The sequence below is a fragment of the Mobula hypostoma genome, chromosome 6 (genome assembly GCF_963921235.1).
Source record: "Mobula hypostoma chromosome 6, sMobHyp1.1, whole genome shotgun sequence".
NCBI classification, from domain to species: Eukaryota; Metazoa; Chordata; class Chondrichthyes; order Myliobatiformes; family Myliobatidae; genus Mobula; species Mobula hypostoma.
This window is the reverse complement of record NC_086102.1, coordinates 64,234,031-64,260,217: the sequence shown is the minus strand read 5'-3', so window position 1 is coordinate 64,260,217 and position 26,187 is coordinate 64,234,031. Positions and strand designations below refer to the sequence as shown.

Here is a 26,187-nt window from a genome sequence, read left to right as displayed (position 1 = left end):
TTCACTGGTTTCAAATGAACTTCTCCAGTCTTCAACTGGAAGAATTTTGAGCACATTATCTTTTTGAGCTTTTTTTAAAAAAAAATCTTGTCAGTAATATTTTTCTGATCTGTTTTTAAAATGTTTTGAGCTCTCAGAGATGTAGAGTGTATCTCTGTGTGTAACATTATTGATGAGAAGAAGGAACAGTTGGTTCAGTATCTAAATTCAGAAAATTTTTTTTTACATTCTGGAATTCCATCCAATTGCATGCTAATTTTCAATGATGAAGCACATTTATTTTCATCTGTACTGAAAAATGAAGCACTATCCTTAATATTCAGCTGAATTTAAAAACAACGACCTTTTGTGGAGGACGATTATTGCATCTGCATATGTTGTAAAAAATGGAAAATATTCAAATTGTTTCTTTGATGCAAGAGTATTCTAAAATTGAACCACTTGGAAGAAGCACGTTAAGAATTCAATAGCCATTGCTTAAAACTAAGCATTAAGCAAAAGGCCTGCAGTGAACCGATAGTGTTGCTGTGCTTGTTTACTGCAGATGTTCCTCAAGATAGGAATGCTAGGACAAGTGCCCTACAAATCAAAGCAAGTTATGTGCAGGATCCTGGCAGCTGTTAACTTGGAACAAATGATTTATTTGGGATACAAGTGAAGTTCTGCATTCAGATTCCTGCAGTACGTTCCTGTGATCTGAAACTTTTAATGGAGAGCGTGAAAGTTACCCAAGAAGGTTCTTTAACCTGCACTTAAAATCACAGTCCAAAAAAATAGAATTTGTTTACATAATACAGATGGCGGTAAAAATGTTTAGGCATGTTATCCTTGTGTAGTCATCAAGAGCAGGAATTGCAGAGAAAAACTGGAAGATGAGCAAAATGGTGATTCCAAGAAAATAATATTTACATTTGGAATTTACACTTACATCCTCAGCTTTCCCCTGTAGCTGCTTAAAGATAGCATGACTGATCTGGAAATTATTGCAAGTGATAAATGAATACTTAATGTTAATCCTTTGTTTCTAATATAACAGGTAATTGAAATAGATGGATTTAAATGCTCGTATCACATTATAAATGTCAAGCTAAAATTGCATGTGAATTTATTGCATTTGTGCAAGATTTTTTTTAATGAGGAACCCTATGCCTTAATATTTGAGAAGTAACTGTAAAAAAAATCTTTTAAATCTTTTCCATACATCATCAAACATGAAATTTCCTGAAAAAGCTTAAGGAAATTATTTTTTATTGGCAACGAAGAGTATCATCCATTTTCTGACAAAATCTTGACACTGGGTCAGATTACATCCTGAAACATAATAATATGCCATGATCTTAAATGATTGTTCATTATTCCCATGTGAATGGAGCAGACAAAAACAAAAAGGAAATTGTTTATGAACTCCGGAAACTCCATCTTGATTACTTGTCTCCAAGAACTGACAAGGTTTCCCATCATTCTGTAGTGCACTGCTCATCAAACAAAATCAGTATTGTGTTCAGAAAATAAATTATCACCATTTGTCAATGCCATCATCTTGCATTAAGTCGAAAAAGGTCCTCTCTATTATAAAACTAAACAAATTTGAAGAAGGTCCGATAGAATTAAATGATGGATCGGAGTCATTGCCAACCAGCTCAAAGCCTCGGGAAATGTTAGACGCCATTCAAATGCAGTCAAATTCCATCAGTCTGGAAAAAGCCATGCCCTCAGTTACTTCATTTATTTAACCTATTATAAGAAAGCAGATTGTCTCTCGTTGTCCAGCCGCCTGCCTGATTGACAGCTGCATCAGAGGTAGAAAACATATGATTAGGTCAATGACAGCTGTGTGATTTGCAGTCAACCAGCGATGAGAATGGTAAATGAAAAAGGAATGCGCTTTTGTACACTATGTTTATAACCATTATGTCATAAAAATTAAATTGACACAAAGAAACTCTGCTTCCTGGACTGAATACGTGGGTAGGCTCCAGGAGCCATTGATTTGGGATATCTGGTTGCTATCTTCATTGCCATCATGATTTGTAGCAGTTAAAACTTCACAGGAATAATTTATGGATTGTCAAGGGTGCTACTTTTAGAAATGTGCTGTGCAAGGTAGTAAAATGTACAATAAAGTTATTGTCATTACATGTGACCTTCCAGTCACAAAGTACATCATAGTTATTAACAAATGAACACCAGTATTGATTATTTTGCAGCTCATATTCAGTAAAATAAATCTTTTTAAAAAATTGAAGAGGTCATAAAAATAATTGAACCTTTAATATATGCATGCTGATTCACAAAGATGCAAACTACACAGTATAAAACACTGAAACAGTGAATGTATTTTTTTTCAAATCCAACCCAGAATGATCTATCAATACTTAGCAGGTTATGTAACAGCTGTTGGAGGAGATTCAGAGTTGCCAGGCCGGATCACACTTGATCTGCCTGAATTCAGCTTATGTGCCATGATTACTTGCAGCACCTCCACAGAATTTACTGAAATGGAATTTTCCATTCCATCGTCCTTCTCTGAGGTGAACAGTGACTATGGCTCAGGCAGAAGCTACTGAAGCCCCAGACCTTGGACCGTCCTGATTGCTTTTGACAGCCTGACTTCAAGAATCTCTGACATTAAATGAATTCAAGTAATTCAATAACATTATTGAATTAGCAATTATTATTCATGCAGTTAAAAAGAGATAAATTAACCCTAAGTTAATTTTAAAAAAAAGAACAGAAAAACAAACTAAAAACTGCAAATGAGTTCATCTCCAATGTCAGGAGATCTAGGGTCACTCTAGATATGGAAGGTGAATGCCCTGGTACAGCCATCAAGGCCAGTAAGGTTCACCGACGCCTCTGGTTCCTCAAGAGGCTCAGAGATTCAGCAGGGCCCCGTCAACGCTCACCAATTTTCACCAATCCACCACCGAAAGCATTCTATATAGATGCATAATGGCTTGGTATCGCAAGAAACTGCAGAGTTATGAGCACAGCTCAGCACACCAAGGAAACCAGCTTCCTTAGTGTGGACTCTCTCAACATTTCTTGTTGCATCAGTAATGGACTAGGCGTAATCAAAGACCCACTCACCCTGGACATTTTATATTTCCCCTCTCCTGTCAGAAAGAAGATACAAAAGTCTGAAAGCACACACCACCAGGATCAAGGGCAGTTTCTATCCCACTGTTAAAAGACTCTTGAATGGACTTCTTGTATAATAGGTAGACTCTTGACCTCACAGTCTATCTTTTTATGATATTGCACATTATTGTTTGCCTGCATACACTGTCACTGTAGCTTTAACACTTTATTCTGCATTCTTATGGTTTTACTTTGTCCTACCTCAATACACTCTGCAATCATTTGATCTGTATGAACAGTATGCGAGACTAGCTTTTCACTGTATATTGGTACATGTGTCAGTACCTCCAGATGAATTCTGTCTTTTTGTGTGTTTCCCCGAAGCCATCATTCTGTGGTCTTGTATTGCCGTGTTCTCTTGTTTGTTTTCATGCCACATGTGCTCCTGTCCCTGCCCCTGCTCTACTCTGGCCCCTGAATCACTGAGTACTCCACCCTCACCTATTTCCCATTATTACCTGTATTGCTGCCCCCTGTGTCTCATTGTGCTCCACCTATCACCTGCCTCTCTGTTCATTGCCCAGAGTATTTTAGTCCTGTGTTTTCACCTGTTTGTTGCCAAACTGTGCCAGTGAGTTTTCCTAATTCTGATTTTTGGATTTTTCTGGATGTTCTGATCTCTGCCTGAACTTTGACGCTGACTTTGTTTGCACCTCTGGATATGTTACTCAATAAATAACACAGTGTACACAGTAACTGGTCTGCAATTGGGTCCCTGCTCCAGCGTCCTGAAACATGTGACAATAAAAAAACAATACCAATACACAGGAGAGCCAGCAGATGGGCAGCAGTATCCTGTGGAAGAGCTGATCAATTCTGGGCTCAATTTGACCCAATATTTTGGGCAGATGACCTTTCATTAGAACTCAGTTCTGGCTTCCAGTGAAAAGCTGTTGACCAACAATGTCAATCTTGTTTCTCCCTGCATAGTTAAGCATTTCTAATACTTTTTATTCTCATTTTAGAGTTGTAGCGTCTCAGAACTTTTCTCCCTCGAACTGCTTATTAACTGCTCATTCAGGGGATGAAATCTTTTTCAGATGATGCATTGCGGGTAGATATGACTGCAAGGTGAGTCAATAACCCTTGATCCCATGAGAACTGAATGAGTGTTGAAGCTAACAACCTACTCATTCATCAGCTGGGGACTAATGTCAAGCTGAACGAATGGAGCTACCTCGGCAAGCCTTTGTGACTGGCTTCATAGCATTACGCACAGTGAATGGATTCATCTGGCAGAATTCTCCAGTGAATTCTCCAACTCTGCACCGAGTTGGCAACAAAGATGTCTTGTGTTGCTGTGATCTTCTGTAGCATCATGCAAGAGAACTGAGTTGTTCAGCTTGTTAGAAGATCTGGCTGAGCAGTTAATTATCAGGGATATTTGACAAACGTTTGAAGCCCCTTGGCAGCAGTTCCTGGGCAGGCACCAGGATTTACTCAGGCCCAGGCCATGCCTGCTCTGCTTTGTGGACCTCTCTCAGGTCAGCATCCTGAATAGGTTAGTGTAGGTGGATGCTGAAGCAATGATGATTTAGCCTACCGATTTACTTGCCACAGTTACTGCAGGCAAAGAGAGACAGTCAACTGAGACCAGCATCCAGCTGTTAACCTATAGGCTCAGCATTTCTCTAGCTTTACTCAGCCATTTTATAGAACAGCTTTCAGGAAAGGTGAAAATTCACCTGTAGGGAATGACATCATCAAAATCTATTTCTTGAAGAGCAGTGTCTGACCGGTGCAGGCACTATGAATCAAACTGTCCTCCTCCGCACTGCCTCAGTCTGAGTCAGACAATGGCAGGCAGTCAACCTGCAGTCATCTCCGTCAGCAAATACAATAGCCTGGAAACGCTATGGACCTAAATTGTACTGGCAATTGCAGGTACAAATATCACTTTGACCCTCCCATGAATTAAAATGATTCAAGTGCCCTCTTTAAAACTAACATCACTCTTTGAATACCATATTTACAGCCACTGAACGAACTAACATGTAAACATGTGAAAGTATGTGATGCCTTTTCAATCATCTACAGAACTATAACTTTTCTACATGTTTATTAAAACAGCCAATGCTAACAAAACCATGCTTTTCAATTGTGAATAAATGTTATTCAGGCATCTATAGATGTTCATTTTCACATGAGCAGTTATATTTCCATCTAAATAAAGTACATGCCATTGGTAGGATACATACACAGATTAATGTAGCCACAGAATCAAAGATCCGATAAGAATGTTCCATCCTGTCTTACCTTTAGTGTGTCAGTGAATATACAATATATCATTATTTAATTCCAACTGAATTTGATGTACAAGAATTTCATTTTAAAGGCTCATGAAATATTTCTTGTATAAACATATTCTCATGCAGATTTTCAGCAGAATTTCATTTTATGTATATTGAATATCCTGACATATTTTCGTTATGGAGAGGCTATTGTCAGTATTCAGTTATATTGGATCACTGTATTTAAGAGATGGGTACTGTATCTTAACAGCATCAATTGTACAGACAGTCAGCACTGAGATCATGGGTCACAAAAGTCTTTGCTGAAGCTGAACAACTGAACACTGCCATTTGCTCAGAAGCTGTGATGGTCCTGTGGTTCAGCTGCAGTCAGACCACTGCAGAGACCATCTTGGGATTCAAACATCTTTAGAAATGCCCCAGCTGTGGGCCGGCTGGTGGCGCAACGACATCGGCGCTGGACCCGGGAGCGGAGGTTCCCGAGCTCGAAACCAGTCGGATCCGCCCCCCCGAGTACGTTTTCCATCCATGCCGGGTTGAGTGTTGAGATCGCAACTCGACCTCGTAAAACAAAGGGAAAATGCTGTGAAAAATGTCCATGTGGGGAGTGGCACGCCACACAGTCTCTCTCTCTCTCTCTCTCTCGCTCCTCGCCTTGTAAAAAAGCCATGAAAAATCCATCATCACGGACGTACGGACACACAGACGCACAGACTCGCACGCACACAGGCCACACGCCAAAAAAAAAGAAATGCCCCAGCTATGAGACTCTGTGAGCAGCACCCTAAAATTGTTGATCAAATGAAGGTTAGAGATTCAAGAAACATGAAACTATATTTGATTTTTCATTCTCTCTTAACAGCTGCACATTAGAGGTAAATTTGCACTCAATGTTGCTGAAAGAAAATACGTCACTAAACTATCATTTGGAAATAAGAGTTCAGTTTAAAATTTCTCCCAGTATATTGTTTCCAGGAGAAAAGCAAAGAAGCAGAAAGTGAGGTGCTACTCCTCGAGAAACAATAAGTTATGGAAATGGGTTAAGAGCAATAAGGGATAAAGGAGGGAATTTCAGCGAGCATGTCGTAAGTCCAGCCAGAACAGTAAAATGAATATCAACAGCTAAAGAGGCTGGCATCATTGGCACAGAAAAGTGCAAAAGTTACCAAGAGAGGGAAGAGAACATCGCAGAGGAAGGGGAAGCGGCTAAGGTTCAATACCTTATGAATGACAGTGGAAGAGGTGAAATGATGCAAATTAAGTAGCTTGATGAAGTGTCACATGGTGTGGGAGGGACCTGGGCCACAGAGTACTATGTTTGTGAAGGTTGGAAATAGAAGGCAGGCTTGGTCAGTCGTTAAGCTGGATGAAGATGCTGGGATGAAAGTGACCTAAAGAAACTTGAGACTTGCATGACTGCTTGCTTTTGAGATTGCCCAGAGTCCCCAGATAGTGGTGGGTGCACATTTTGGGAACCACAGCCCACAGACATTATATAATCAGATAATGAATAGTGCAACCTCCACTTATTTACTGAACAAACACTGGGCAGAGACAAACTCCAGCCCAATGCCTGATATTCCTTACAGCCAGTACTGAGTTATTAGTTACTCCTTGTGTTATAATTGTAAAATGGGAGCATATTCTTTTTACATGTTTGGTCACTAAGAGCTTTACTTTCTTTAAAAGTAACACAAACATTTATATAGATATGGTTCAAAATTCATTCTGGGCATACTGACCAAGCATTCCTACTTTCTGCCCAACTGACAATCAGAACCCAGAACACAGTACTTGCTTACATTGCAAATCTTATTGCTTAAATTTGTTTTAACTTATTTGCATTTCACTATAAACAAAAGACATTTGATTGGATAATATAATATATATATAAATTTTAAATTTGCACTAAAAGAGCTTTCTTGAGGAATACACACATGATAATTTTATTAATACATTGATTAAAAATGCCTGATATTTCCATGTGCCTATTCTTCCACTGATGAATAACCAGATTGTAAATAACACAATGAATTATCAATCAGTACAAAACATAGGAAAGACCGATGTGCTCAGGTTGAAATTCACATGGAAATTCCTTTTCCATTATTGCCTAACTGGTTTATTCTTATTCTAAGCTGTGTTTAAAACTGTTAATTGTCATTAATAAGGCTATTAATAAAAGTATTAATTTAACTTTTGCTTAATTTATTAAATAGTGCACACTGAATTAACATCTTAAGTGTAAATGTGCAGTCCCTTGACAATATACACCTCATGCAATGAAATAAACATGAGCTGCATTCATAAAAGACTTATTAGAGACTGTTAAGTGTCATTAATTTCTTTGAAATTCCCTGTGACACAGGACGCTGAGCTTGACATTGAAGTATAGCACTTGGTTCTGTTCACTGATAGGGACTGTGCCCATGGAGTTCCAAGCAGTCAATTGACATTATTAATAAAATGGTAGGTGAAATACTGCAATAATGTTTTATTAAACTGAGAAAGAAATGGAGTAAGTGCTGTTGATTTTTGTATGATGCTGGGACACCATTTTGAAGAAGGAAATTCCACAGCCGTCTCAATACATTCTGATATACAAAATAGCATTTGTTTTTTTTTGCGTAACTACATAAAAAGTAATGAGGGATATGATAGGGTTAATGCGAGCAGGCCTTTTCCATTGAGGTTGGGTGAAACAATAAATAGAGGTCATAGGTTAAGGATGAAAGGTGAAATATTTGGTGGAACCAGAGGTGGAACTTCTTCACTCAGAGGGTTGTGGGAGTATGGAAGCTGCCAGTGGAAGTGGTGGATGTAGGTGCGATTTTGATATGCAAGAGAAGCTTGGATAAGTATACGGATGAGAGGGGGCTGGGTGGCCACTGTCCGGGTGTGGGCAATAGGAGTAGATAGAATTACAGTTTGGCATGAATTAGATGGGCTGAAGAGCTCATCTTCTATGCTGTAGAGCTCCGTTACTCTATGTCCCTATGATCTTTCGTTCTAGATATTTGCCCCTATTCAATTCAGGTCTCCAGATCATCCTAGTCCTGATATAGCTGCTCTGTTAAACAGAATAGAAGGAGTACAATCAAATGTGCTGATTAACTCAAAAGTGAGCTTCATTTCGCTGTCATCAGATTGGGGAGGACTAATCTGGTGCAGTTAAATTTAGAGAAAATTCTAGTTAACATGGACTGTGAACAAGGCAACAAAGAGCGAGTTTGGGATCAGGAAGCAAAGACCAGTCTGCACTAGAGAATAACATGACGGTGCATTGAGAAAAGGCAGGGTATAGCTTAAAAGTTACTGGAGAGGAACTGTAGGAGAAATTCAATTGAAGAAAATAAAGAAATAGTGAAGAGTGAACAGCATATATCCTGTGCAGAGGATATCAGATTGTACTGTACTATAAAGCAAGGAGATTTGCTGTTTTTGGTTTAAACATATGTACAGTGTCTTAGAATTTAATGAGGTTTATAAAGCATTGTGTGTTTGATTGTTTACAGTGTCACCTGAAATCACATATTCTCTATGTGCAGAGCATAAATGTCATTGTGATACTGTGTTTTATGCTGAATCAGGTCAGGTGGTGTAAGATTTAACTGTTTGTTGTTTTGCTTGAGATAGGTTCTGGATTGTGCACTGCAAATGGACAAGTTTTTGAATCACAATAGCAGGAAGCACACCACTGTCGTCACTGCAGCAGCTAAGCAGAAGGTGTAGATAGATAGATAGATAGATAATTCAACTTCCTGGGCAAACACAATGAATAAAAGCAGGTATCAATGAATAGTTTCATAACACTTCACAATAGAGTTTGAGAATAATCTGGGTAGTCTGCACTCTTCCTTCAGTGCTTTATCTTTTGTTAAAGTGCAGTAGATTTAAACCTGGAAGTCCAAAGTTATTCTTGGGAGTTGCATTTTAACAGTGCTGACCTGAGTTGGAGGTTCCTATCATTGGACGTCCAGGTTTAACACAACCTCATTCAAAATAAAACCCAACCTTATTCTCTGACAGAGATCTATCATAGGTTCGCACAGATTTTCATTAGGATGACTTCTATAACAACACATTTAGCAGTATTATCAGTAATTCTGAATGATAAATGTAATGACAGCTGCAGAAATTACTATCAGCATTCCCACTACAAGTACTTACAATGAAAGTGACCAAATACAATACATCTAATGTTATTTTAGTTAAACCCTTCTGGCATTGTACAGGTCAGACCAGTGCTCATTAGGGGATCGGAGGTGAAGAGGATCAGTAACTTTAAATTCCTGGGTTTTATCATATCAAAGGATCTCTCCTGGGACCAGGACATAAATGTCATTTCAAAGAAGACATGACAACAACCCTGCTTACTTAGAAATTTGTGCAGATTTGGATCTAAAACTCTGACAAACTTCTACAATTGCACAGTAGAGAGTATCCTGACTGGTTGCATCACAGTCAGGTATGGAAACACCAATTACAAGAATGGAATAGCATACAAAAAGTAATTGATACAGCCCAGCCCATCACAGGAATTGCCCTCCCCACCAGTGAGCTCATCTATAAAGAGCGCTGCCATAAGAAAGTAGCATCTATCTTCAAGAACCCCTATCCAGAACATGTTCTCTTCTCATTGATACCATCAGGAAGGAGGTAAAGTCCCATGCCACAAGGTTCAGGAACAGTTATTACTCTTCAATCATCAATCTTCTGAAACAGTATGAACACCTTCACTCACCACGACACTGAACTGATCATGAAACACAATGAATAGATTTACTTTCAAGGACTCCAGTATTCATGTTCTTCTTATGTTTTAATTATTTATTTTTTATTATTGTTATTACTTGTTTCTTTTTGGATTTGGACAATTTGTCAGTTTTTGTTTGTGTGCAGAGTTTCATTGATACCTCTTGGTTCTACCGTGAATACCTGCAAGAAAGTTAAACTCAGCAAAATATTTGGTGACATATACATACTGTACCTTGATAATAAATTATTTGAAGTTTGAACTTTGAGAATAGGGTTACCCTTCTGCCTGCCTCTTGTGTGTTGTCTGTTTTTCCTTACTTGGCTGGTCACCTTCCTTTAGTGTCTTGCTTGCTTATCTCTGGGTTGGGTTTTATTCGTTTTGAGTGAGGTTGTGAGGCCCAGTTCTTGGAGGTTAGTGATGCCTTTGCAGTGATAATAGTGTTGAATGTGGAGCTGTAGCCAATGAAGAGCATCATGACGAGTGCAGATTCATGGCCCAGCTAGTCCAGAGGTGAGTGAAGGTCCAGTGAAATGGCATCTGCTGTTGACCTGTTGTAAACAGTGGACAATCTGGAATGGATCCAGGTCACTCCTCAAGCATGACCAACCTCTTGAAGCACTTCATCATAATAGATGTGAGTGCTACCAGGCATTAGTCTTTGAGGCAGCTCACCCTTCTCTTCTTGGGCACTAATATGATTGATGCCCTTTGGAAGCAAGTGGGAAGCTCCAGCTGTAGCAGTGAGTGGCAGAAGATGACCTTCAACGCCCTAGCCAGTTGGTCAGTGCAGATTTCCAGTATCCTGCTAAGTACTGGGGCCTATCGCCTTGCAAAGGTTCACCCTCTTGAAGGTTGTTCTGACGTCTCCCTCCAAGATGGAGATCACAATGTAGTCTCCCTTTCAAATCACACGTAAAAGGTGTTGAGCTCATTGGGGAGCGAGGCATCGCTGCCATTTGTGCTGTTAGGTTTCACCTTACAGGAAGTAACGGCATGCGAACCTTGCTACAGCTGTCATGCATCCGATTGTGTCTCCAACTTCACACTTTCTCTCACACATCACACGCCTTCTTGTACTTCCCCCACATGGATTTGCTTCTCAGATGCAAAAACCTAACCGTCAGCAGAGATATCTTTCAAAGCATGACAATTAACAAGAACCTGATTTGGGCATGTGCATCTTATGACAAGAAGATTGGGTAAATTAATATTAAATTCAACCCATGAATTGCTATAATCTATTAATCACCTATATTATGTTCAGTCAAGGGACTCATAGCACACATAAAATAAAATGTGTACTGCTGAGAAATATCTATTCTAATACTGTACATATCTTAATTTTTTAACAATTAACAAACAGAGTGGGGAGAAATGCATCAAATTAGAGGCAAAATAAAGGAAATAAAAGGAATGAAAGATTACATTCAAGCTCTTACTTTTCAACATTGGAAATAGGAAAGACTTTTGCGAATAAGTGGGACAGGAGGGTAAAAAATGGAAGGCAAATGAAAAACTGATGGTCTGGAGTCTCATCAGCTCGAAACCACAGAAGAAAAACAACCTAAAAGTGAGGTGCCTGAGAGCAGGAAGAGAAGAGGAATGATTTGAGTCAACGTGTGACTTAAAAAAAAGAAAAGTCATATGGAGAGGTAATGACATGTTGTGGAGATGAGGGAAATGCATTTCACATCTATGGATGTCTTCTTCCTTGTGAATCTATACAATGCAATCATAATTACACAATCTCACTCACTATTGTAACAAAGACCTTGCACTCAACATTAGCAAGACAAAGGAATTGATTATGGATATCAGGAAGGGGAAGTAGGGAGAACACTCTTCAGTTCTCATTGAGTTGTTAGCAGTGGAAAGGATAAGCAGCTTTAAGTACTTGGGCATTAACATCTCAGAACAGTTATCATGGGTCCAACACATTGATGCAACCACAAAGCAGGCATGCCAGTAGCTTTATTTCATTAGATGTTTGAGGAGATTTGATATGTTACCAAAGACTATTGCAAATTTCAATAGATATGTGGAGGAGAGCATTCTGACTGGCTGCATCACAGCTGGTATACAGCTTCCAATGAAGAAGATCACAAGAAGCTGCAGAAGGTTATAGCTTTGGCCAGTTCAAATTCTCTCCACTATGGAGGACATCTTCAAAAGATTGCTCCTCAAGAAGGTGGCATCCATCATTAAAGACTCTTATTGTTTGGGACATGCACTCTTTACCTTACTACCATAGATATGGAGGTCCAGAAGCCTGAAGATCCACACTCAAAGTTTTAGGAACAGCTTCTTCCCCTCCAGCATCAGATTTCTGAACTGTTCATGAAAACTACCTCATTATTTGTGTTTGCAGTATTCATGTATTTTTGCAGCTTATAGCAACATTTATGCTTTGCATTACACCGTTGCCACAAAAAACATATTTCATGACATATATCAGTGATAATAAACCTGATTCTGATTCTGAAGCAGATCTTAACAAAAGGATGCAGATTTGCTTCTGAAATAAAGAGAACAGAATGACTTGCATGTCTATTGAACATTAGTGGGGTTCGCCAAGGATATGGACTTCATTTGCACCTTCTTTTCTCCATCATTATCCACTCCCCTCACACTCATGGTCTGTTCTACTTACGCACCTCAGTCTCACTCATATACAAGCATGAAAGTAAATCTCTTACCAATAGGTTTGTATCACTAACATTAGTGACTTAAAACATTTGTATTGATGGTGTGGCAATCTGTAGACTTCTGTAGTGAATAGTTATTTTACTTTCACCTCTGCACATATCATTCCTCTTCCCTTTCAAACTGGCCACTCAAGCCCAACCATTTACCATAGAACCATAGAAACTACAGCACAGAAACAGGCCCTTTGGCCCTTCTTGGCTGTGCCAAACCATTTTCTGCCTAGTCCCACTGACCTGCACACGGACCATATCCCTCCATACACCTCCCGTCCATGTATCTGTCCAATTTATTCTTAAATGTTACAAAAGAACCCGCATTTACCACCTCGTCTGGCAGCTCATTCCATACTCCCACCACTCTCTGTGTGAAGAAGCCCCCACCCCTAATGTTCCCTTTAAACTTTTCCCCCCTCACCCTTAACCCATGTCCTCTGGTTTTTTTCTCCCCTTGCCTCAGTGGAAAAAGCCTGCTTGCATTCACTCTATCTATACTCATCATAATTTTATATACCTCTATCAAATCTCCCCTCATTCTTCTACGCTCCAGGGAATAAAGTCCCAACCTATTCAACCTTTCTCTGTAACTGAGTTTCTCAAGTCCCGGCAACATCCTTGTAAACCTTCTCTGCACTCTTCCAACCTTATTTATATCCTTCCTGTAATTTGGTGACAAAAACTGAACACAATACTCCAGATTCGGCCTCACCAATGCCTTATACAACCTCATCATAACATTCCAGCTCTTATACTCGATACTTCGATTAATAAAGGCCAATGTACCAAAAGATCTCTTTACGACCCTATCTACCTGTGACGACACTTTTAGGGAATTTTGTATCTGTATTCCCAGATCCCTCTGTTCCACTGCACTCCTCAGTGCCTTACCATTAACCCCGTATGTTCTACATTGGTTTGTCCTTCCAACGTGCAACACCTCACACTTGTCAGTATTAAACTCCATCTGCCATTTTTCAGCGCATTTTTCCAGATGGTCCAAGTCCCTCTGCAGGCTCTGAAAACCTTCCTCACTGTCTACTACACCTCCAATCTTTGTATCATCAGCAAACTTGCTCCGTTGTCAATCACCATGCCATCTGACTAACTACATTCATAAAGATAGGGTTTGGGTTTGATGAAGACTTTGAAATTATTTACTTTAAACATACTTTAGAGAAGCATTCCATTGAATAACGAAGTTGGACTGTACAGTGCAGGAGCAGGCTCTTCAGTCAACAATGTCTGTTCCAAAGCTGATGCCAAGTGAAACATTTGTCGGTGCAGGGCCCTCGTGCATCTACTCCCTTCATGTACTTGTGTCTGTCCAAATGCCTCTTAAATGCCACCATCTCTGCATCCTCTTTGAAGCTTCCATGTCTTTCCTGTTATAGAACGACTAAAAATGCACACAATATGCCAAATGCAGCCTATCAGAAATTTGCAGAGCATTCATGTCGTTGTAAAACAGTAAGTGGAGCTCCGCAAGTACACCATTTCTCTCGCTGCATCTCCACATCTTCCAACACAATCTTCCAAAGCATTAAGGGACAGAAGCAAATTTGCCAGCACTTAGGCTCTTCTCAGGTCAAAAGGTGACTGGACCAATGGAGTCAGTCATGAATGTTCTGACAGTGTAACCACCAGACCTTCAATGGGAAAGCCAGTCACTCATCACACCAATGGAAGTAGGAATCTCACTGACTTCACTACATTTTCTAGTCATTTTTGTAGTTTCTTAATGCACCTTTTACCAGACCCCATCTGAAAAGACCTTCTCAACTACTGTGGAAGACTGAGCTCAAAAATAACTTCCTTGTATTTAGAAACACTGCCTCCTGTATGGACATTGTGTTCAGTGGTTTCCTGTTCCCTGATTTGTGTAAATACAAAGTTTATGATGCTTTCATACCTGCAGAAAGGTCTTCAATTCAACTCCACAGTTGATAAGTGATAACAGTTTTAATAAACTATGTAAATACTTTGCTAAAAAATCAACACAATCATCTTTTAAGTGCAAAATGTAATAGTCAGTTGCAATTGCAGAGTGCCTTGTTATTTTTTTTTCATTATATTGTACAATCCCACTGTGCCAAGAGCAGTTCAATTGTATTTTTAATGATCTGCAACTTAATATGTATTTCCAAGTTCTTAAATAGAGCCTCCTGGGGAACTGATCATAGATGTCGGGAGTTGGCTGCAGGAGGAAGTTAAAAAAATGAGTTTGTGTGAGATGTACCTTTAAGGAGACCACATTGCTGCATGAAGGCAAATCTTGTGCCTGCATCAATGAGATGAGCAATGCCAGGGACTTGCCGGAGGGAGAGACTGACTTCACCAGGATTAATGGGTGGCATACAGTGCAGCCTTTGTTCAGCACTGGGAAAGTGGGAAATCTTTCTTCAACACCTGCATCAACATTCTTCTAAACAGGAGCCATCATCCAACTTCCAGTAAAAGTTGTAGTTATGCACCACTGCTTTAAGATGTGTGGGTGACTTCAATCTATGGTTTGCCTAACTCCTGCAACTGTTCAGAGTTTGTGCCCATTTGCAAATGGGTTGAAAACTTATGGGGGTTGTACAGCAAACCATCCTCTGTTGGTAATTGAACTGGGGTAAATTTTTGTGCATTAATTGCTAATTACCAAAGTCTCAGATGCCCCATTGCATATTTTAGCTCACAAAATAAACAACATGGCAGCAAAAGGGTTTTGCGTGAAAGGACGTCAGAAAGAAATCAAGCCTTTATCTATTCAAGTGTCCCAAATGTGCTTATTCCACTGCTCTACTCTCTCTAAACCCATGACTGTGTGGCTAGGCACAGATCGAACACCATCTATAAAATTGCCAGCAACACATCTGTTGTAGGCAGAATTTCAGATGGTGATGAGGAAGTGTACAGGAGCTGGTTGAGTATTGTTTCAGTAACAGCCTTGCACTCAAACAGTAAGACCAAGGAATTGATTGTGGACTGCAGGAAGGGGAAGTCAAGGGAACCAATCCCTCTTTGAGGGGTCAGAAGAGGACAGGGTGAGCAGTTTGAAGTTCCTGGGTGTCAGCCCCTCTGAGGATCTATTGATTTTCAACATATTGATGTAATTACAAAGAAGGCACGTCAGCAGCTATAAAGTTTGAGGAGAATTGGTACGTCACCAAAGACACTTGCAAATTTCTACAGATGTAATGTAGAGAGCATTCTAACTGGTTACACCACCGTTTGGTATGGAGCAGGGCACTGCACAGGATTGGAAAGAGCTGCAGAACGTTGTAAAACTCAGCCAGTTCCAACATGGCACTAACATCCCCAGCATCAAAGGCACCTTCAAAAGGCGGCTCCCCATCACCCAGGACATGCCCTCTTCTCATTTCTACCATCAAGGATGAGGTACAGGAACACTACCTCTGTATTGCTCTTTGTTTTCCTCTCTTTTTGCACTACTTAGTTAATTTAATTTATATATGTATATGTATATATACTTACTGTAATTTATAGTTTTTATTGCTATGTATTGCCTCTGAGAAAACAACGAACTTATTAAACCCGATTCGGATTCTGATTCAAACTGGCACAGTAACTATCTACCATGCTACTCTTCTCAAAAGCTCAAAGCATTTACAATGACTATTCAATGAAACATGCACCTCATTTTACATTCAGTATATCATAAATAAATATAGGCACAGGTGCCTATAGACAAGGAATATTCAATTTGCATCACACACTAACTGTGCAAAAAGACCTGTTTGAGCTTTTCCTAACTCAAAGGCTGGAGCACATTTTTCTTGTATGAACTAACTTTCCAAAGGCCAGGGATCAGATCGTTCCGGGAATGCTTCGTCAGTAATTACATTTTTAAAGGAGCAAGTCGGTGATGCATAAGATGAAGTGGAACACTTTATTCCCTGAAAGCTATGAAAATAGAAGGATTTATGCAAAATTTGTTATTCAGAGAGGTTGACCTGAGAAATCTATCAGAGTATTTTGAATAAGAATGTGTACGGATTCTCAGTTTAAATTAAGAGCATTTCTAATTTAAATTAGACTGCAGAACAGTTAAATAACAGGTGTTTCCTTTCATGTAATCAACACTAGAGAGCGGTAGAGCTAAGGGGAAATTGCAATTGGCAGAATAGAAATAACATAAAGGCAGCTATGGTATCACATTCCACAGAGCTGCATTTAAAAGCAACTAGCACAGAACCCTGCTGTTGTCACAATCAAAGTTCCAACAAGAATGAAGTGACAACTGCTTCTGTGCAGAAGGTGCAAACAGATTGACTTCATTGTCCAAAGCAGTTTACAATATGATTTAGAAACTTTGAAGCAATTCTTCCCTTCTATCTAAATACTTCATCGATAAACCTGTATCGCTCACAGATTTATAAACACTTGCACTTTTGTCATGTGAATCATTCATTTTTTTTGTTTGGCAGCCCCATTATGCCCCGTGGAGTTTTTATTCTGGGTTCATCTCATGCGCACACAGGGGAGAAAGGAAGCATCCTCTGCTGCAAGATCTGCACAAGTTGTACAGTTGTGAACAACAAATTGCTCAGGGTCCAGCAGCTATGTAATTGCTCCTTCTACAGCAGCACACACTGTGCAGTTTGGTTAAGCAACCGGCCCTTCATTTTGGTACTGCCCTAATTGCACCCGAACAAAAAAGAAAAAAATAGACTTCTTAGTTTATAAAAAATGTCAGAGTTGTTCACAAACATTAAAGGTGCCAGTGAACCTCTCACAGGAGTTAGAGGTGAAAAAGATTCAGGGTTAGGAAGTTTGTGATCTTATATTTAGAATAAGAAGGTGGCACTCAGCTGGTCCTTGCAATTGATGATGTTGTGGAGCTGCTTCAATGAGATTACAACTGCTTAGCTGGCATTTGTGCATTGGAGCTTTGCTCGGTTTTACACCAGAGCGTCACTTGACTGTTTCTGTTACAGAACACCTACATCTGTGGCTTTTTTGCTCGGTGGTCTCCCCAAATTCCATCATTATGTTAAAGGGAGATGAGTGTAAATCACAGAGAAAGAACATAAACTGACATGGGTGTCATATCTGGCTAAAGTGGTGATTACAAGCATTCCCATGGAAGTATTAGACTGTCAAGTTATCTGAGAGTGTATATTAGTTTAAAACCTAAGCTTATCTTCAGACTAGATGGCACACAAACCTCTTGAGACATCAAACGACTGGAAATGTTTATACCATAATATGAAGTATACAGGCAATTGAAACACATTGAACTGATATGAATATGCTCTCAGCTGGTTAACCAACTGATAGGAACCTTTCAGCTTCAGTCAATTGAGGCTCTACTTCCACATTATCCGAATACACTTCCACTCTTCATGATCAGCCACAAAAGAAATAGATGGACTGCTATATTGCTTTCTGTGTCCCTTCTAGAATTCTCAAAGGACTTCTCAGACTATGTAATTTATTTGAAACATAAGAGATTCTGCAGATGCTGGAAATCTTGAGTAACACACACACAAAATGCCGGAGGAACTCAACCGGTCAGAGAGAAATAAATAGCCAATGTTTTGGGCTGAGACCCTTCATCGGGACCAGAAAGGAAGTGAGCAGAAGCCAGAATAAGGTGTGGGAAGGGGAAGGAGCACAAGGTGGCAAGTGATAGGTGAGACCAGGTGAGGCGGAAGGTGAGTGGGTGGGGGACTATGAAGCTGGGAAGTAAGGATGCTGGAAACACTTAGCATGTCAGCCAGCATCCATGGAAAGAGCACCAGAGTAAAAGTGGTTGATGAATTGGTCCCTTAATCTATGTCGGATCTCATCAATATAGAGGAGGACACGCTGTAAGCACCAGATACAATAGTTGACTCCAATAGAATTGCAGATGAATTGTCACCTCATCAATAAGGACTATTTGGGGTGCAGAATGGTGATGAGGGAGGAGGTGTCAGAATGTGTGTCGCACTTGTTACACATGCAGGGATAAGTGCCAGGAGGGAGATCGGTGGGGAGATTTGAGTGGGTGGACAAGAGAGAGTCAGATAGAGAGCAATCCCTATGTAAAACAAAGAGTGGTGACGGGGTGGGGGTGTAAGGAAAGGAAAGGTGTACTTAGTGGTAGGATCCCATTGTAGATGGTGGAAGCAAGGGAATTGTGTGCTCGATATGGAGGCTCGTGGGTTGGTAGCTAAGAATAAGAGGAGCCCTATCTCTGTTACGGCAGTGGGAAGATGGGGTAAGGACAGAACTGTGGGAAGTGGAGGAGATGTGTGTGAGAGTAGCTTCAATAGTGATGGAAATGAAACCCCATTCTTTGAAATGGGAGGATATCTTTGATGTTCAGGAATGGAAAGCCTCATCCGAAGAACAAATGTGGAGATAGTGGAACTGAGAAAAGGGAATAGCTTTTTTACAAGTTATAGGTTGGGAAGAATGCCCATTCTCCATCATTACATTGCATCTTGAAAATGAAGGGGAGAACAAAAGGACTAGATGAACTACAGAGGGTCTATATGGGAAGCTTTCGGGAAAGACGAGGTTGTCTTGGCAACTTAGATCGGGAATGGCAAATGGGTACAAAAAAACCATGGATTTTTTAGCTTTGGAGCTTATCTGAACTCAAATGCCATTTTAAATACATTGAATCAAAAACAAAATTATTACAAAATAAGGAGATTAAGGAGTGCTCAGCTCATTGCACAAAGCACTGGAAAGGAATGGTTGCATTTTCAAATCTATAAATGGAATCACAAGGGATCCAAATCAAATCATATTACTGGAAACAATAAATTGAGCAAGTTCAGTCCACCGGTTTTAGTAATTTCAGTAATTAGTCTTCCTGAGAAGAAATCATCATATTATTTATGAAGTTCTTTGTCAGCTTCCTTCTTTGTGTTATTTTATACCCAGCAGGACAGGCACGGCATGAACTTGGCATCTTAATAGTTTTATGTAAAGACATGTCTTCAACCGCTTTTTTATATTTCTTTGTCATCAATCAGCGATGTTAACAAGTCCTCTGAAACCAATAACAAATGCAAAACTGCTCACCTCTCTTCTGAAGAAGAATGCTTGCTTGTCTTCGTCCATTCCCGTTTTCAACATAACAAGAATAGTTTCCTAAGTCTCCATCCTGTACAGAATCAATTAGTAGAGAAATGGAAACTTCTTTCTCCCCAAGATGCTCCCTGAGAATTCTGATAAAATGAAAGAATATATCCAATTAAACATGTAGCCCACATTGCCTTTCCATACAGTACACTGCTGGGTTCCACATGTTTACACCTATACTTTCCATTTATATTGCTATGTACTGAGTAGAAATGTTGACTTTGATCTTCACAAATACTTGCGTGATTTCTAAGATCTGTTAGGTGCATTAATTCAGTGCACACAGCGTATTGACTGTACACTGGAACAGAATGACGCAAGCTGATTTGAAGGGGCTAACCATCGCTGAACCCCACTGTCACTGCTCAGGGAGCAATTGGCAATTGGTTCATTATTGTCACATGCACCAAGATACAGTGGAAACCTTTGTTTAGTGTGCCACCCTGACAGATTATTCCAAGTATAAGTATACCGAGGCAGTATAAAGGGAACAATGGCGACACAAAATGCAGAATAGAGAGGGAACTGTGCAGCTTGTGATTGTCACCCTTTTATTTACATGCTTTTAGCATTGTAGAACTCTACTGAAAATTTCCTGTGTTTCTCTGACAGTGTCAGATGTAACTTTTACTAAGATCCATTTTACATTTCATCCAGCAGAAGATAATTGTTATTCATTTTAGGTGATGTACCAGCATCCTCTGGTAAAACAAATTAAAAACAAAGAAAATACCATAGCCCTGACTGCTGTTTTAATTCTGAACAAGTCAGCTGCTGAGCGTTGCCAGCTGTTGTAGGATTTCACAAATAAAACGGTGGAGGAACTGATGTTTCAGAAAAGCCATAGAAACGCACTTATTGAACACCAAAAAACTGAATTCAAAGTGTGCTAAAACCTTTTATGTAATTACGTCATCACGTCAGACCAGCCTCTGAAAGTGAATCCCCAAACTCAATGTCGGTGGTTATGAATTATGTATGTTTCTCTCAGTTATATTACCCTACACACAGGCCTGTCCAGAATTCACTAAAACCAGCATTGCGAGCCTGTCTGGAACTCGGATGAGCTGCCTGGCTCAGGTCCAGTGTTCCATGGGTGGAGGAACCACAGGTACTCCAGGATTTGTCCAGAGGTGCCTCGACATACTCCAAATTTTGGTGGGCTGGTTTAAGGCAATCTACCAAAATAAGTTCAGGTTTACCCTTCTCATCTATGATAAAGGTCTTTTCTCCCTGTTCCAAAACGTGGAACGGGCCATTGTAAGGGGGCCCAAGGGATGTATTTTCTGAGGAGCATGGAACGCTGCTCAGAGGCCAACCAGGCCGCCATGGTATCACGAATGAAGTCACCTGGCACCCATAATGGCTGCCAGCATACTAACTCTGCTATGGATGACTGCAGGTCCTCTTGGAGCTGTTCTGAGCCCCAGCAGGACCCACAGAAGATGATCATGCCAACAATAATCGATCAGGGAACCCTCAGAGCAGCCTTCAAGGAGTGGTGAAACCACTCGCATAGGCCATTGGACTGCGGGTGATACGTCGTGGAGTGATGTAGCCTAACACTGAGGTTCTGGGCTATCGCAGGCCAGAAGTGATTTGAATTGGGGACTGTGGTCGGAGGAAATATCAGTTGGGGTGCCAAACAGAGCAACCCAGGTGCTGATGAACACCCGTGTCATGTCTGTGGCTGCCGTCAATGCCAGGGGGATGACCTCTGGCCACCTGGTGTGCAATCCACCATGGTAAGAAGGTGTATGAAACCATGGGAGGGGGAGGAGGACCAATAAGGTCCACATTGACATGGTTAAACCATCGCTCAGAAGGTGCCAACGGTGCCTGAACATGATGGTTTATTTTTGCCTGCTGGCACTCCGCACAAACTGCAGTCCAATCACGCACGTCCTTTCTGAGGCCGTGCCAAACACACTTTAGTGCAAACAAGTTCTGTGTGGCCTTCCAGCCCGCATGTGAAAGACCACGTATGGAGTCAAAAACAGTCCACCTCCTGATTGCGAGTGCGATGGGACGAGGGCATCCGGTTGAGACATCGCACAGGAGAGAAACCCCAGCTTCTCGGAACTTAATGTCAGCCAACCACAGGCCTGTGACAGCTGTTCTGTAAGCCTGGACCTCTGCGTCAGTAGCTTGACGGCTGCCACGCCCGCATAGTCAACCCCAGTGTATCTGGCCTCAGTGGCTGGTGGTGGAGGACAGCAGGCACGGCATTATTTTTCCCCTTTACATGTTGTCTATTAGTTGTGAACTCGGTTATGTAGGCCAGGTGGTATTGCTGCTGTGCAGACTAAGGGTCTGATATTTTGGCCATCGCATGAACAGAGGGTTCTGTGGTCAACAAATGCTGTGAGATGGCAACCTCTAAAAGAAAATGCCGGACAGCCAGATAGAGACCGAAACGCTGTACTTCCTTTTGGGGGGATGGAACTAGTGGCTGAAGAAGGCGAGTGGCTGCCATAAGCCTATGACCAACTGTTCATGCACAGCATGAACAACGTAGTCTGAAGCGTCAGCAGTAACAGTCATGGGTGTGCTGGGGAATGGGTGCGTCAGTAGGGTTGCGTTAGAAAGAGCTCTTTTGGTATTATCAAATGTCCTGGTCATGTCCATCGACTAGTCAAGCACATGATTAGGGGTATTGCCTTTAAGCAGACTACATGGGGAAGCATATGTTCAGCAGCTCGCAGAATGAAGCGGTAACAGAAGTTCTCCATACCTAAAAACTCCTGTCGTTTTTTAGTACTTCAGGACAGTGGAAAATCCATTACAGCGATTACTTTTGATGGGTTGATGGGAGGAGTTTCATACCTCAAGCAGAGATGTGATGGCTGAGTAAGTCAATAGTTGACAATTCAAACTGGGATTTGGCAGGGTTAGTAATCAACCCGTGTTTGCTTAAACACTCAAAAAGTGTGTGGAGTTGGGATACATGTTCGGATTTGCATGCACTGACGACAAGTATGTCATCAAGGTAAACAAAAAAGAAGTCTAAGTCTTTTATTACAGAGTCCATTGGCCGTTGGAAAGTCTGTGTTGCATTTTTCAGCCCAAACGGCATGCACAGAAACTCAGAGGCCAAATGGGGTTATCACAGCTGTTCTGCAAATGTCCTCCGAGCACACAGGCATCTGATGGTAGCTCCTAACTAAATCGATTTTGCAAAAAAATTGACCTTCTGGTTAAACGTGCTGAAAAGTCTTGGATATGTGGGACTGGGTCGCGATTGGGGGTGGTGACCTCGTTAAGGAATCAGTAATACCACATGTGTGGCAACTATCATTGGATTTAAGGACCATATGGATGGGCGAAGCCCTGGGTCTCTTCAACCTGCATACAACGCCAAGTCTTTCCACATTGACAAACTCAGCCTTCTGGCTTGCTAACTCTTCTGGGTCCAGTCTATGCACTCAGGTGTGGACTGGTGGGCTAGTTGTGAAATGTGGTGCTTGACCCCATGTTTTGTGACTGTCATGGACAATGTGAGCTCGGTGAGGCTTAGGAATTCAACTGGCAGTTTGGAAAACTCACATATGGTGGTGCAGGTGCTTGACAGAGTCGTTATGGGGAACTCATTGGGGGAGCAGGGAAACGATGCAAATCCCTTGACATAAACTATAGGGCAGTTCTTAAGATCGACCAACAGTCTTTGGGGACAGGAAATCTGCGCTGAGCAGTGGTCTAGCCACTTTAGCCAGGACAAATTACCCCGTGTAACGTCGCCCACTGAAACAGAGTGTCATCTATTGTGTCCCGTAAGTCCGGATACTGCTGTTGTTGGCGGCCTCCAGTGAGGTTTCATCACCCTTTGCCTTCTGATCAATAGGCAATACTGGCAACACACTCAATTAAGCTCCCGTGTCACTCAGGAAACATCGCCCTGAAAGGGTGTCTGTAATGAACAGTAGACAACCCTGGCAGCTGGAACCCATGGTGTTCACAGACCTCTGATGTCCGGATTTGTTGGCATTGTCAAAGCTGCAAGGCGGTTGGCACTTCCTGGCCTTCTTACCAAAGCAAGTGTGGTAAAAGCACAGGCCTGGCATCATCTGTTTCACAGCTATAGGTGTCCTTATTTTGGGGGCCTTGCTGACTGGGCTTATTGCGATAGAGCAAAGCGGAGGAATGGGAATGATGCACTGCTGCCTACCTAAGTGTAGACTATCAGCCACTTTAGTAAGCTCCCTATAGTCCATCACGGGTGCATTAGTGAGGGCTATGAGAACTTGCTCAGGAATTTGCTGCATGAAGAGATCTTTAAAAACAAAACAAGGATGTTGATTTCCCAGGTGAGACAGCATGTGGTCCATTAGCTCTGAAGGCTTAGCATCGCTGAGGCCGGGTAAGGAGAGCAACTGTTTGGCATGCTCAGACTCCAATGGTCCAAAAGCCTGTAAAAGGTGAGTTTTCAGTGACCGGCATTTATCGTGTTCAGGCGGGAGTTTGAGCAGACTCACAACTCTCACAACTGTGGAGTTGTGGGGTTGCCTGCTACATAGAAATATTTGGTGTTGTTAGCGGAGATTTCTCGAAGCATGAATTGCACCTCTGCTTGTACAAACCAAGCAATGTCATTTTGCTCCCCAAACTCTGGCAGTTTCAAAGTGACTCTGTTGGCTGACACGTTCAATAACTCTGGAATCGTTCTAGAGCATTGGTGTCACCAATGTAAGTTTTTGCAAATAAAATAGCAGAGGTGTTTTATGTTTCTGAAAAGCCATAGCAACTCGCTTATTATACACCAAAAAATTGACCTCAAAGCATACTAAAACCTTTATGTAATGACATCATCACGTCAGACCAGCCTCTTAAACTGAAACCCCAACTCAGTGTCAGTCTTTGTGAATTATATACATTTCTCATAATGACATTACCCTATAACTGCTGGCAACAGGCGAAGACTCCACAACAAGTCAAAGAAAGAACTTTTTCAATTCGCTGAGAAGACCTCCCTGTCTTACTGCCACCTCAGTTTTGTTCTGCTGATATTTTCCTGTTGTGCCCTCCTCTCCACATCACTTGGATTTCCTTTGGCTGCTCAAATGCCAACAATAATTGCTCAAGCCAGTGATTAGGAAGGCTAAAACAGGCCATGAAATGTCCTTGGTGTGCAGGGTCAAGGATACTTCCAAGGCATTTTATACTTATATTGAAAAAAAGAAGACAACTAAGGCCAGGGTAGGTCCACTCAAGGATAAAAGAAGCAATTTGTTCTTAGATGCAAGATGTTCTGCAGATGCTGGAAATCCAGATCAGTATACACAAAGTGCTGGATGAACTCAGCAGATCAGGCACCATCTATGCAGGGGAATAAACTATTAACGTCTTGGACCGAGACTCTTCACCAGGACCCTTCATTATTGATTGAGGAATAAAGTCCTGATGAAACATCTCGGTCCAAAATGTCAAGTGCTTATTCCTCTTACTGAATTTGCTTGACCTACTGAGTTCCTCCAGCATTTTGTGTGCATTACTCTGACCTGCTAACTTGTTCTTAAAGTCAGAACCAGTGGTTGGGATACTAAATGTGTACTTTGCATCAGTACTTACTCAGGAGAAGATATCGGAGGATAATGAGAACAGAATGCAGAATGCAGCATGCAGGGTGTTAGGAAATTTTGGGATTAAGAATGAGTGCCTGTTTCTTTGAAAGGCATTAAGGTGGTAAGTTCCCAGGGCTGAATTTCATATATTGCAAGATGTCGAAAGAATTAAGCAAGGAGATTGCTGGGGATTTTACAAGGATCTTTGTGTCCTCACTAGCAACATGCAAGGCCCCGAAGAATTGGAGAGCAGCAAATGCTGCGCTTTTGTTCAAGGAGGGAAATAGAGATAATCCAGTTATTTATAGATCAGTGGGACTAGTTTCAGTATTAGGGAAGCATTGGAGATAATATTGAGGAACAGGACTGATATGCATTTGGAAAGACATGTCCAGTTTAGGGACAGTCAGTATGGCTTTATAATGTGCTCTTTGGGCTTGTATGGGTGGCCAGAGAGTGTTGGGCTCCAAGGTTCTTAAGAGCACCTAAAATGGTTAATTGTCATTTAACGAGAGTTGTTAATTGTTTAGAGTTCTTTTTGTTTTTTTTCTCGAGCGACTTGCTCTTCGTAATGTGGTCTGCTGGTGCTTTCTGTTTAAATTTGCTAATTTTATTTTGATAGGCTCTGGGATTCTGTGTTACTTGTGTTACTTAAGTGGATGCCCAATTAGTGCTTATTGCAGGGTCCT

At 41.0% G+C, this 26,187-nt stretch overlaps 1 protein-coding gene across 3 annotated transcripts in view; it reads right to left on the bottom strand.

Annotated features, from left to right (window-relative positions):
* Positions 1–26,187, bottom strand: part of LOC134348068 (interleukin-1 receptor accessory protein-like 1) — a 1,445,875-nt gene that overhangs the window by 36,113 nt on the left and 1,383,575 nt on the right. For all 3 annotated transcript variants that reach the window (XM_063050887.1, XM_063050888.1, XM_063050889.1), the window contains one exon: positions 19,881–20,026. In XM_063050887.1, the coding sequence (XP_062906957.1) occupies positions 19,881–20,026 (146 nt within the window). The remainder of the gene's footprint in view (positions 1–19,880; positions 20,027–26,187) is intronic.